Genomic DNA, 14159 nt, shown 5'->3' on the forward strand with positions numbered 1-14159 from the left:
GGTCCTGCCCGGATCCCACGTCCAGGGACACCCCCCCCAAGCCTTCCTTGGGTGGGGTGAGAGGGGCCCCGGCCTCCCCCGGTAGCCCGGGATCGAGAGTTTGTGCCCCCGCCCCATCCCCTTTTGCCTCACCCGGGGCATGCGGCTCAGCCTGGCGCCCCGACCCCGCGTATAAAAGCCTCGGCTGGCAGCCCGCCTCCTCCCCTACACTAGGCTCAAGCCGGGGCGGCCATGTACGCGTTGCTCAGCGCCTGGCTCCGCTACCTCCTCTGCCTTCTGCTGCCCGGGGGAGCGGCGGAGGGGGAGAGCTGGCCCAGCCCCCCGGCTCCCCGCGAAGGTAGGCGGGGGCCGGCCGCCCAAGAGCAGGAGGGGTCTGGAGCTGGGGGCGCCGCAGCAGCGCTGACTGGCTCAGAGGCGCGGCGGCAGCGGCAGGACGAGACGGCGGCTGCAGGCACCCCGGGGGCATCGCTGCTCGCTAGGCTCCGCCGCCTCTGGCGGGCTCTGCCCTGGCACCGGCTACCGACGCCCCCTTCGCACCAGAGCCCCATGGCCGAGCTGCCGCCAGGGTGCCCCCAGGGCTCTGATCCGGAGCAGCCCGGGGTCGCCAAGCGGAGCCCGGAGCCTCTGGAGGACGGGCCTGGCGGCGCCCCGAGCCCGGTCGGAGTCGGGGAGGCAGGCGCGGGGAAGCCAGGGAGCGGCCCGGTGCGGATCCGTGTGGCCATCCCGGAGGAGGAGGAGGAGGACGGCAGAGCCCCGGGTCTGACCCTGCTGGGCGGGGGCAGCTGTAGCGAGGATGACTCCGGCAGATATGGGAAATCTAGGTACAGCGCTGCCCCGGGACGTGAGCGGCGCCCAGCCCGGCCCCCTGGTTCGGGAGCTGTGCTGGGGAGCCCCGGACAAGCGGGGGCAGTTAGTGCCTGCCTAGGGGAACCCGTCCTGCCGGCCGCGCTGCGCCCCGCGGGGCCCTGCGGCTTGGGAGCGTGCCCCGCCCCGTGGGGTGTTAAACCTGGGCGGGATGCCTGGTCCTGCTCCCCCTGGGGACTCGAGCGCCGCGATGGGCCTGCACGGGAGGGGGGGCAGCAGCAGCAGCGCTGCAAGGGGGCTGTCAGCGCCTGATGCAATGAGGGTTCGGGAGTAGACGCTTGTCCAATAGGAAACTTGGTGTAACTTGGCATGGAAGTCGCATCAGGCAACGGCTGCCCCCGCCCCACAAGACACACGCGCATGGCTGGAGGCGTGTCTGGCGGGGCGCCACCTGCGGGAGGCTTGTCTTGGGGCTGAGGCAGGGGAGAGAGGGGTCCCCTGCTGATCTGGCAGTTCGACGGGGAGGGGGCTGGACTGTCGGGTCGGGTTTACTAGCGCTGGAAACCCGAGGTAGGGGAGGAGCAGTGGGCAGTGGCTGGAGGAGGTGACCTGTCCCCCACCCCGTTCGGCAGAGGTGCTGGGGTCTCCTTCTGAACCCTGCCGGAGAGATTCCCATGCAAAACCATTGTGGGAAAGCCAAACGTCTCTAAAGGTGCAGTTAGTGGTCAGATTGCATTTCCCAGCCTTCTGGGTCAATCAGAGCAATGTAGGGCTGGGAGAGAGGAACCTGGAGAGGTCAGTTAATCCAGCCTCCTGCAGAGGGAGGACCTAGTAAACCCAGACCATCTTTGACAAGTGTTTGTCTAACCTGTTGTAAAGACCTCCAGTAATGGGGATTCCACAACCTTCCCTGGAACTTAATACCCTTAAAGACTCATAGAAATGCAGCTCTCCCTCCTGCTGGGTGGCAAACCCTGTGCTCTTGGGCTCTTCAGTGACTTAAATAAGGAATGTGGGGGGAAATCATGCACAAGTTTGGAAACTGTGGATCCAAATTATCCTTTGCCAATATATTGCAATGCATGAATAGAGAGGGCAAATACATTTCTTTGCTGGGGAGGTTATTGCACAGTAGGAGGGTGAAATATCCCTGGCCGTGACTCTGTATCCTTTACCCTCTGCAGTACTCACATAGCAAATCTCTCATGTAAATCATGGATTAGATATTTCCTTCTGAGCTGGAGGACTTTGCTAGTCTGATTGAGTGGGTGATGTTTACATGGCAGAGTTCACCCAGGATTGGAGGAGAAAGGAGGATTAGAACCAATCCAGTCTTTAATGTTGCCTCAAAACACTAGAGCTACATGGTGTGCTGCCGAGATTGGAAGCTATTTCCAGAATTGTTCATTAGCACAATTAGATTGTCACTGGCTCTTTCTGGCGTGTGATGCACTGGCCACTCTCAACAAGGAGTTACCCTAGAAATAAATGAATCAAAGGCCTCAAAACAGCTCAATCCAATGGCTTTACTTCAGATTAAAGCTGTAGTAATGAGCTGGGGCATTCCTGCCAGGTAGTGTGCTGGATGCACTTAGCAAAACTCTCTTCTTTGGAAATTAGAAGGGCTTCTGTGTGCTAGTAGTTTCTTGTCCTGACATTAAATCCTGTTCTGTAATAATGAAGCCTTAGGTAGGCACAGTCATCTTCCTGTATTGTGGCTATAATGATCTTTTTGAGGATTGCTGATAACATAAGGAGTGCAGTATGCACTTGTCTATATGATTGTGACAATCGGACTGCTTTTAGGAAGTATTGTCTGTGCAGATTTTTTATAATGGGAGAGAGGTCTATGGTATGACTAGCTAATACATTTTTAAACATGACTGACTTGGGGCTAAGTGATGATTAACTAGTATAACTGTATCTGTTAAGGATGTGAGGTTTTTTACTGATAGTTACACTAGTATACCCCTAGTGGGGAAACAGTTATACTAGTATTAAAGTGTTTCATACCAGTATAATTTATTCTTCTTCCCCTACAGGAGTAAGCCATACCAGTATAACTGTGCACATAAGGGGGCTGAGCTGGTCTGGTTAAACCCATACAACTTGTGTGTAGACAATAACACTATTCATTTTTTCAGGATAGATAATGCCATTGTGGTTGTAGGCAAGGTTTGTGGGTATGTTTTATGCTGTGTCAAAAAAAAGTTTACTTTGATTTAGCTGGTTGTAAGACTACAAACTTGCCCTTTCTGCACTAGGAATGTGTTAGCTACCATGCTATAAAAACATTTCCCCTACTATAGATGAGGCCTGTGTGAGTTGTAGGCTAATCCAGTTAATCATGGATGGAAGAAATATGTTGTATTTATTCCTTCACATGCTACCACTATTATGCTTGATGTGTAAGAGATGGCTAAATGTTGCAGTTATAACTCCTCTAAATTAGTAAATTGTCATTTCCAGTTTAGTATTTGTCATTTGTGTGTGTGTGTATAGTACGGGATTAGTTTTTTAGCTAAAATGCCAACCTGCTAATGATGTAAATAAATTTAAACTTGTTTGTATATTTTTATTAAATAGTGAGCAGTATTAAAATTACTTACACTGTTACAGGTTCTATTGTGATCCACCTTGTTAATCTTAATGGAACTCTTGGGCTCTGCATTGCAATGAAACCCAGACTAGTCCTTAGTTCAGTTCACCTTCAGGTCTGTGTGAGTGGAAAGCCAAAGGCAAATACACTGTGGGGAGATGGCAGTGGTGAAAAGTTGGTATGTACAGGGAGGCCAAAAATAGGCAAGGAAATGCTGTTGGCCGGAGGGGCACTATAAGAGCTGACAACTTAAAATTCATAACTGAGTAAGACCTGGTCTAAGCCACTTTTATAAGTATAACTGTTGGTTAAGGAGAGAGTGGGGGATATTTTACCCAATATAGTTATACTGCTACAGCCCCCAGGCATGGATGCATTTATACTGGTATAACTATATCCACATTTGGATTATGCCACTTAACTATACTAGTATAGTTAAGGCAGTACAAGTTTTGTAAACAAACAAGGACCACAGTTCAGTTCTTGTTGATCCCTGTCAGGGTTCCCTCCCCCCTCTGAACTCTAGGGTACAGATGTGGGGACACGCATAAAAGAGCCCCTACACTTATCTCTGCCATCTTAGGTTAAAACCTTCCCTAGCACAAATTCATCCTTGTCCTTGGAACAGTATCACTGCCACCACCAAGTGAGTTAGTCTAAGATTTAGGAAAAGGATCACTTAGAGTTCCTGTTTCCCCAAAATATCCCCCAAAGCTCTTTTACCCCCTTTCCTGGGGAGGCTTGAGAATAATATACCAACCAAATAGGTTAACAAGGGGGCACAGACCAGCCCTTTAGTGCTTAGGACAGTAAAATCAGGTTCTTAAAAGCAGAACTTTATAATAAAGAAAAAGTAAAAGCAGCACCTCTGTAAAATCAGGATGGAAGGTAATTTTACAGGGTAATCAGATTCAAAACACAGAGGATTCCCCTCTAGGCAAAACTTTAAAGTTCCCCCCCCCCCCAAAAATAAACAAACCTCCCTCTTAGCCTAGGGAAAAATTCACAAGCTAAAACAAAAGATAATCTAATGCATTTCTTTCCTATTACTTACAGTTTGTAATCTTAGATGCTTAGTTCAGGTATGGCTTTAGGAGATGTATTTTACCTGCCCTGGTTCCTCGCTGACCCAGAGAGAGCACACAAAGAGAACAAAACCAGAAACTTTCAAATCTGTGGGGGAGAAGGTATCTTCTCGCCTTATTGGTCCTTTTGGTCAGGTGCAATCAGGTTATTTGAGCTTCTTAACCCTTTACAGGTAAAGGAGGGATTTTATGCTACCTTTAGCTGTATGTTTGACAACCCCCCAATGAAGTGTGCTGTGCAGTGGTAAGAGGAATGGAGTGAAAAGAGGAATTGACGCTCATAACTGATCCCTGTTTGGTGCCAGGAAAGCTGCAAAAAGCAGACAGCTTTGGATTTGGATAACTTTTGCACTAGGAGTGATGCTTAATGGAATGGAATGTTGAATTAGAAGACCTGATATTTCTTCAGAAGTAGAAGCACAGTAATCACATTACTGGTTAGTTATTTCTGAGCACTGGTTTGTAATCTTGGAGATTAACCTCTAGCCATTAAAATGATGTAATCTAGGATTACCACTTAACTATTTAACTTGTGTAGAGAAAGCTCGCTCTCTCTGAGTCATAATTTAAATAGAACTAATTTAATAACTCAGCAATCAGTTACAGTTGAAAGCTTCTGACCACTTAACTGGCAGCAAAATATGAACATTGAAAATATGTGCATTGACATTAGTTCCTCTCAATGCTTTATAATTATTGTAACTTGACAGTATCTATATTTAATAGATTATGGGGGACAGAATGGCTTAAAGAGACAGTCAAACCAAAATATTACTCTTTGAATTTATCTACTTTTGTTCATGCCAACACCCAAAATTACTATAGCTGAAAGGGAACTTCTCTCTCTGCTCTAAATCCATGCCATTGTCCATCTGCCCTATGCCATATGCTTTTAGTTTATTCATTTGACTGACTTTCTAAAGACTGTTTACTGTTTGCATGAAACACTTCAAAAAAAAATAGAATCACAAAAGTTGGCCAAGGACCATAGACAGGTTTAGTACCTGAAATCTAGTTACTTTTAACTTAATTATTTTCAAGTTACATTTCTATTTCTATGATGAACAGAAAGACAACTTTAATACACAAAGGAATACTCAAGTGTAAAAGCTGTTTGTCATTAAGTGCCATCTAATATGCTAAGAGAAATTGGACAGCATAGTTAAGCACTCAAAAACCAGGAAATAGATAAGCTATGGCTGAGCCCATTCTATGTGCTGATTTCTGTAGTCTTTATTGCAACATCACACTCAATTCTAATATAATACAAATGTTCACCCTCTCTGAGAACTCCAACCATGTGAGTGTTCTGGGTCTGCAGTTTACCTTTTCAAGGGGGAATATAATAGATGTAACACAAATTGCACAAGATTCCAAAAAAAAAAAAAACCAAACCCCAAAACTTTAATTGCAGAAGAAACGCACAGATCTGTACAAAAACAGGGCCGCCCGGGGGAGGGGGGGCAAGTGGGGCACTTTTCCCCAGGCCCTGGGGCCCACAGGGGCCCCCACAAGAATTTCAAGGCCTCTGGGGCAGGGTCCTTCACTCGTTCTGGGGGCCCCGCAAAAACTCACAGGCCCGAGCCCCCAGAACTTCTTCCACTCCAGGTCTTCGTTGGCAGGGAAGACCTCCCCACCGCCGAATTACTGCCAAAGTGGGACCCGCCGCCGAAGTGCCTGGTCTTCACTGGTAATTCGGTGGTGAGGGGCCCCCACCACAGGTCTTTAGGGCACTTCAGTGGTGGGTCCTGGAGCAGAAGGACTCCCCCGCTGCCGAAGACCCCCAGAATCCTCTGGGCGGCCTTGTACAAAAATTAGAAACCCTACATTAATTTCCCTGTGTCAGTTCTCTCTCCATTCTGGAGTTTTCCTGGAGCTGGTGTCCCATAGTTGCTGCAGCCCCTACTTTGACTTTTGCTGGAATCTTTAGGTCAGCTTGCTTTCTCTGTCCTTGGCCCTGCAGCTAAATCACTGCCACCCATGAGAATATGCCCATCTCTTCCTCTTCTTCCTAAAGGTAACTGTATGGCTCTGAGTCTTGTTACCATGAGTCCTTTTTAAACATTTATGCCATGGATGCTACAGCAGCAAAGTTGCAGCACTGTACCTGTCCCACTGCAGGACTATGGCATAAAGGCTTCCTATATGGACATAAGTTGTCTTTCTATCTATGTAGATCTAGGTAATCCATCTCCCTGAGCAGCCTTAGCTGGGCTGATGGACAAATTCTTCTGTTGACTTAGCTGCATCTACACAGGGGCTAGGTCAGCTTAACTACAGTACACAGGAGGGTGAATTTTTTGTAGCCCCAGAGTGATGTAGCTACATCAATCTAAATTAAGTGTAGACCAGGCTTTTGCCTTGTTTGGGAACTTTACAGTCTCCAAGTGCCAGAACCCTGCAGACATGTAAGAAGAGTTTCTACTAGCCTCAGCCAACCCATTGTCATTCAGGTGTTTCCACTGAGTTCTAATGATCCGCATTGTCTCTTGTCTGGGAGGGACATGCAACAAGCCTTGTGGGCCTATGGCAATACTCTTAAGCCTGTTCTATGCTTAAGTTAAGTTAACATAACTATGCTGGTCAGAGGGTGTGAAAACTCCAAACCCTGACTGACAAACCTATGCCAGTCTAACCCCAGGTGTAGCTGCAGCTGTGCAGATGGAAGAATGCTTCCGTTGATATAGCTACCATTGTTCAGGAAGGTTGTGTTCCTGCACTGATAGAAAAACCCCTTCCATCAGTGTAGGCTGTGTCTAGGCTATGAGGTTATCAGCTTTGCTACAGGGAGGTAGCTATGCCAGTGTAGACCCTGTAGCGTAGACGTACCCATAGACCGACGCATTGCATGATACAGCAGTTTTCCTAAGAACAGCTTCACATCAACCAGAATCATAAACTGTATAGACAGATTCTCCAAATCATCACAGCACTTTCAGTTTGCAATTTGAGGATCTTGTAACGTAGCAACTGAAAACCAATTTCCTCTGGGTCAAGGCAGAGAACACCTCATTGCAGACTATTTCCAGGCAAATTGCAATATTCAATCCTTGGCTATTTTGTCTGATGAGTAGTTTAAAAATGTTACACATTTTTCTAATGTTTTCCTCCCCTTACACAAAAACAGCTTATTTGGTTTTGCTCAAATTTTAAAATGGGGCACAGACTAAGGCTGGAAATCTTCAGCCTGAAAGGTGAATGTTTTGTGATGATATGACTGTCTAAAAGTGCTTTAGAAAGGACAGTTTTACAACTTGCAAGGCAGTAATTAGTGCTGCTCCCACTACTTGGAGCCCAATCTTGAATCCATTTAAATAGATAACAAACTCTTATTGTCTTCAGTGACTAAAGTAGTGGCACCCCAGTTCAGTGCTTTTAATTTTGCTGTTATCATACGAAGCTTATTACTGTAGTGCAGTGTCACTTTCAAATGAGATTTCACTGAGGTTTTTCAAGAGGTTAGAATGTATCCAAGCAGCTTAATATTGATAGTCCTATGAGTTTTGATATCCAGAGGACACATTCTACCCGCAGTGCACAGATGCATTTGGTTTCCTGTATGAGTAATCTCCAGATGAGTCACAACCTAAATAAGTTTGTTTTTCATTCTGCCCAAGCAGATAATTCAAAGAAAGAGAAACACTCAGTGCAAGTTGTAGACATTATACATCTATTAAGACACTTGTGTCTCACATAAAATCCTCCTGACCTTCTAACATTGATTCCTGAACCTTTAAATATTTTTATTTTTTTGGTATTATGAAAATGGTGATTTCTTCAGGTTATGATCACCAGAGCTAGAGCAAGTGCAGGAAGCTGGTTGTAAATAGAAATGCCAACGTTCAGTATTATAGAAAATTAGAGCTAAAAATTCTAAACCTTGTAAACTTAATGTGCCAAGTGAAACAGGCTTGTCAAACTGAATTGAAAAGGCATCTGGCATTTGAGGTGGGTAGAACTAGCAGTGCAGTATAGCTCAGACCAATGCATCAGGAAATGAGGTATCCTGCTTCTGGCATATACCTAATACCTGAGGGAAAATGGGACCAGTTAGCATGAATTCAGGTTTTTGATATTGTGGGGGTGGTACTGACCTTTGTACATTAAAAGATTTTCTTTGAAGCATGAGGCTCTTACCACATTTGCAACTACTGAGTTAAGATTAATGTCCATGCTAATAAAATTGCTTCATAAAACCTTGATAGCTATGTTTTGTACTTAAATTTAAGGTTAAAATAATTCCAAAGTGGTAGCCAAGTGAAGATATGGATAGTTAAAAATCCAGATTCTAATTAAATGAAATAACTTTCTATATCTTTAGTGGCAAAGTGAGTCAATTCTTTGGACTAGGATGCTAATAAGTTTTCATTTCCATGCCCCTCTGCTACCCTATCTAAAAGTAACTACTAAAAGGGCACAAAATTTTGTTTATTATCCTCATGGCCACCTGCTTAAGACCTAGCTTTCAAACAAGAATTCTCTCTCTCTCTCTTTTCCCCCTGTCCTTTTCAATTGTACTTCCAATATCACCTAGCTGGCTAAAAGGGTCTTAAAATATGGAGACCTTTTTTAGAATTGTTCCAGTATATTATTCTAGGGGCTTGACTTTGTGTCCACCACTGAGTGAGCAGTAAGTAATGTGTGCAAACTCCACTGACCCAAGTAGAACCTTTGTATACAAAACCACAAAAATTCATGTGATTAAATCTCTTGGTGGGTACAGACAGTGGTTCCTCAAGATTGCATTTGCAAGTGATAGGCTCTGTCAGGCAAGTAAGTGCACAGTGTTCCCTCTTACCTTAAGAGTGAGCAGCCAACAAAGGGTCCTCCTGTGAAAACCCCAGGACATTGGAACTTGTTCCCTCCATTGGTCCACAATAGCATGAATATGATCATATTTGGGGCTTGTTGCAAAAGCCAAATACAAATTGGGGGGAAGGAAGAAGGGATGTTCTAGGGGCCTTTTCTGTTGATTTGAATTACTTGGGTGACTGAGTTAATTTATCAATACATCTATTTTTATTGTCATTGTGATTTATGGTGCTAACAGCTTTTTGGGTAGGCATTTTTATTTAAATCTAAAATGTATCCAGGAAGCTGTGGACTCAAGTAAATTCCAGGATGAGGCCCCACTGCAAATCAGATCTTTAATAAATAAGACACATAGCTGTACCTGGATATCCCATGTATAATTATGTATTAAATTTCTGTGAACCTTGATATAACTTCTAGAAATGTACTGTTGGGTTGAGCTGTTTTCCCCAATGACATGTGGTCACTTAATTTGCCCAGATTTGTACTTCAAATTACAGGCATTGGGAATGGTAGAGGGACAGAGGTCCATGAGAAGTGTGCCCTGGATTAAGAATTACTATTTTGGATGAGATGTCTTGTTAAACTAGAGAACTTTAGGCAAAGAGAGTCAGACTTTGGAAGGTCTGTCCCAAGGGGTGAGGGGGAAGGCACTTTAAATTATTACTTGTTTGTACACATCCAAAAATAAGATGGACACTGAACAAGAATGCATCCTGTCCCAAAACCCTGGATCTGAAACTGTCAGCTCTAGCCTCTCTGTTGTATGGTTAGCATATGTGCCTTTGTTTGGTATGGAAATAACATTTCAAATGCATAAAATATAATCTTATTCCTGTTCAATGTTTAAATGCTTGTTGGAATCCTAGCTTTAACATCAACTACATTTGTGCACTGCAGGTTGTTAGGACATTGTTTTCTAGCTCATTGCTTGTTATGCAACTGTCCTCACAAGAAAAAAAATCTACAATAATTTTGTTTAGCAGCTTCAGATGGAAAAAGGAAGCAATGATAGATAAATAAGCTTTGCATAGCACCATCTTATTTTGTTAGAAGCTGGCTGAAGACTTGGACTTGTGGTGCAGTGTTTGTGAAATGCTAAAGTACATGACTCATTGTTCTGTGAGATCTGCTCTTACCATTAGTTGAGGACTTTGGCTCCTTAGGCTAACTGGAAAGAGTCCCTCTCTGAACAAGCATCCTACTGCAGGGGGAGAACTGACTGAAGCTACTCATTGTTTATCAAATAATTTGACAAAAAGGTCTGTGCTTTTTGCTCTGGTGCCCATGTGGTTCTGTGAGTTAATGCATGTGCTCTTTCACTCTGAGTTGTTTGTTTTAGGTTGCTTAGGTCACAAGTGAAAATTAGATGTTTGTCCCCATAGGCATAGCTGTCATTTTCTGTTCAGAGGAGTAAACTGTTTGTTGTGATGAAACAATCTGCTTTAAATTGGTATTCTTAGTTTCTAATTTAACAGCTTGTTCTCCCCATTCCTTTTCCCAAATTCATGTTTGTTACATTTGTACAGGGGAGATGATGGAATCTGATAAGATCAATTGCCAAACAAAACTCAGCACTGGAGTTGAAGGATGGGTTAACACTGCTTAGTTTAGTGAATCAAATTTATATTTCTAGCACAGCATTCTCTAAACAAGCATCTGCAGTTTGCTAACTTGCTTTTTACTGATAAAGCTAATGAAAAGTAAGATAGCAATGACCATACTAAGATCAGTTTATAAAATGACCTAATTGTCTTGTTCTAGTGGCGGGGAGAATGATGGTGATGACTTCGACCAGGACTGGAAACCCCCAGATAATGAGCTGATCCAGAAACTTGTAACACAGGTTGAATATTATTTCTCAGATGAGAACCTTGAGAAAGATGCTTTCCTCTTAAAGCATGTGAGAAGAAATAAGATGGGTTATGTCAGTGTTAAGCTACTCACGTCTTTCAAAAAGGTAGGCTTCATTTCTGAAGGGCCTTTAAATCTACTTTATCCAACTTAATGAGCTATTGAACAGATATGGTACACTGCCTTTTTTGGCCAGTATGAAAGGTTGATACAGTTAACATCCTACTGTTACATTTGTTCTTTTCTTCTAAAATGTTGTATAAATAATCAAAAGACAAAACTTCTTGATTTGCCCAAGAAATTGTGTATGTCCATTAAGCCTACGGGAGAAAGAAATTTAGAAAAAGCATCCCTTCCTACCAAGCAAGATCTTAATCTGTTTTCCCCCCGCCCCCTTAGGAACTCCTAGTGTTAGGGGAGAGACTTTTAAAATGACAGGGTTTTTTTTGAGCCAACACCATACTGACTAGAGATTCATGTCTTAACCTATACAGACTGAAGAACTTGGCTGTACAGTTTGGTCCAAAAGCTATAGTGCCCTGAGAGTCAGGACTTGTGGGTCCTAGGCCTGATATTTTGCCTATAATCCTCTGACAGGCACTATGGAAGTGCTTATTTAACTATTAGAGGATAGGGACTCTGTTTAATTGTTTTTTTTAATTAAGCACAAAAATAAGTTAATGGGACAGAAGGGGAGCCTACCTGTTTAGAATTTGAGGCACCAGGCGAAGCAACTGTTGAATATGCAGCATGACCATGCCTTTAGGATGAGATGGGAGTAGAAAGATTCTAAGAACTCTTGAAGAGACATTATAATAGCCACAAAAATGATGACTTGTTTAGGCTGGGTAAGTCTGCAGTTGATGACTCTGATCTCAATCATGTAAAAGGAACAGGAGATTCACAACATCTTACTGATGCTCACAGTGACAGCATCAGTATAGTTCTGGTGGTTTTAGTGAGCTGCATTAAAGTGTAACTCTTTTCTTAAAGGTAAAACATCTTACCAGAGACTGGAGAATCACAGCTTATGCCTTGAAGTATTCAGACATTCTTGAGCTGAATGAAGATAGCAGAAAGGTTAGAAGAAATACTCCAGTTCCAGTGTTTGCTAGTGAGACACTGCCTAGCAAGATGCTGCTTGTGTATGATATCCACTTGATATCTGAGCTACAGGCTCTGAGCCAGGATCAAGAAAATGGATGCATGCAAGAAAAGATGATGGAGCATCTTCTCAAGACCTTCGTTACTTTTGGTGTAATCTCATCAGTTCGCATTCTCAAACCTGGTAAGGATCTTCCAACTGATGTCAAGAGATTCAGTAATCGATACAACCAAGTTGGAACAAAGGAATGTGCCATAGTAGAGTTTGAAGAAGTAGATGCAGCAATTAAAGCTCATGAAATCATGTGTATTGAAAAGAGTAATGAAAATGGCATGAAAGTTATCCTGATAGGTATGAAGCCTCCAAAGAAAAAGGTTGTGAAAGATAAGAACCATGATGAAGATCCCAGCAAGTCTCTCAACAAAAATAGATCCCTGAATAAAAGGGTTGAGGAACTTCAGTATGTTGGTTATGAATCATCAGCAAACAGCTCTTCTGATCCAGAGAGCAATCCTACATCTCCACTGTCTGGACGCAAGACAAATACTTCTAACAAGTTGAGCCCTACCACCTATCAGAACAACCACCTGAGCCCTAATGTTTCACCTAGGTCAAGCCCCTGGAATAGCCCATCTTCTCTGCGCAAAGTGTCCAGGAAGTCTCCGCTTGCTGAAGATGGCAAACTTAACCCTAGCACTAGCCCTGAAATCTCACGGAAATGTGCAGATTACTCTTCAGATAGCAGTATTACACCTTCTAGTAGCCCATGGGTTCAGAGAAGACAACAAGCTCAAACTGTAACACAAGAAAAAAGTCCAGTAAGTAGCCCAGTGTTCGCCCGGAAAATACAAAATGCAGATGGGTTACCTGTCGGAGTGTTGCGGTTACCCAAAGGTCCTGATGGTACTAAGGGATTCCATAATGGATGTGAAAGGAGTAAACCTATGAAGAATGAATAAATCATGGGTATTTTTTTTAAAACGAGTTTCACAAATCAATTTATTTTTGTTCAAGCCTGGTAAAAAAACTAGCACTTAAGTGACTGAATGAAGTCAGTATTTAATTTTTAAAGGTTTTGTATTCATGTAGAGACTCATTTGTATTTTCACTTAATCTGCATTATTTTTTTGTTTAAAAGAGCTGAACATTGAAATTTTTTTATGCCAGGTATTTAAAACAATTTATGTAACTGCATTTTTGTGCAAACCTATGATTCTGAACAGCAATGTGTAAACACTTAATATTTAGCTGTTGTATGATAGCATTTCAAAGCAATACATCTCCAGTCTGTTTACTAAGATGTTTGAAGGCTTCGTATTTTCAGTTTGTGGAAAGGAACACTAAGCTGTAATGTCATGTCGGACACTTTGCTACACTTCTTTGCTTAAACTTCCAAAGATGCTATATAATAGGACCAAACTGTATTTTCTGTGATGTGAATAAAAAATGCTGAGCAATGAAAACTGTTTTCTAGGTATCAGATTCTAATGTTCAAAATTATCAGATAAAAACTAAAGGTTCTAAAGTGTGTGACCGTCTAAACCAAATTGTTTAAATAAGCGTTTCCTATAAAGTAGGCTGAACAATTTTCTTTGAAATATGGAATACCTTCATCTTCCAACCCTGTCTGGCCCAGGTTTAGGTTTCAAGTTTCACATGATTTGCTCTACCTATTGTGTGAGGACGTCATGTGTGTGTGTGTGTGTGTGTGTGTGTGTGTGTGTGTGTGTGGACAGGCCGGATTCACCCCTGCGGCACCTCCTGCTGGTGTCTTCCAGGAATTAGCTCAATTTCCAGCCTGGAGCGCCCTCTGCAGGCCAGTGATCCACCTGTCCTCTGGCCCCAGTCTCTCCCCCTGGACCCAGTGCCCTTTTACATGGGGTGCTGCCTCTGGCAGTAA

The 14159-nt window shown here is 43.4% G+C and overlaps 1 protein-coding gene across 2 annotated transcripts; it reads left to right on the top strand.

Moving 5' to 3' along the window:
- The first annotated feature begins 434 nt into the window (after positions 1–434).
- Positions 435–13907, top strand: LARP6 (La ribonucleoprotein domain family member 6). 2 transcript variants are annotated; one of them, XM_030578383.1, is made up of 3 exons: positions 435–821; positions 11065–11260; positions 12148–13907. In XM_030578383.1, exons 1-3 carry the CDS (start codon positions 547–549, stop codon positions 13216–13218), a joined length of 1542 nt encoding a protein of 513 aa, XP_030434243.1. In that variant the 5' UTR covers positions 435–546; the 3' UTR covers positions 13219–13907. The 2 variants fall into 2 exon arrangements, with proteins under 2 accessions (XP_030434243.1, XP_030434244.1); XM_030578384.1 differs by having other exon boundaries at positions 11068–11260.
- Positions 13908–14159: the final 252 nt, after the last annotated feature.

This window comes from Gopherus evgoodei, chromosome 10 (genome assembly GCF_007399415.2).
Source record: "Gopherus evgoodei ecotype Sinaloan lineage chromosome 10, rGopEvg1_v1.p, whole genome shotgun sequence".
NCBI classification, from domain to species: Eukaryota; Metazoa; Chordata; order Testudines; family Testudinidae; genus Gopherus; species Gopherus evgoodei.

Coding starts and splice junctions, on each gene's coding strand:
- LARP6 (XM_030578383.1), top strand. CDS start 547: ATGGCCGAGCTGCCGCCAGGGTGCCCCCAGGGCTCTGATCCGGAGCAG. Junction 822..11,064: donor GGCAGATATGGGAAATCTAG/GTACAGCGCTGC, acceptor GTCTTGTTCTAG/TGGCGGGGAGAATGATGGTG. Junction 11,261..12,147: donor TACTCACGTCTTTCAAAAAG/GTAGGCTTCATT, acceptor CTTTTCTTAAAG/GTAAAACATCTTACCAGAGA.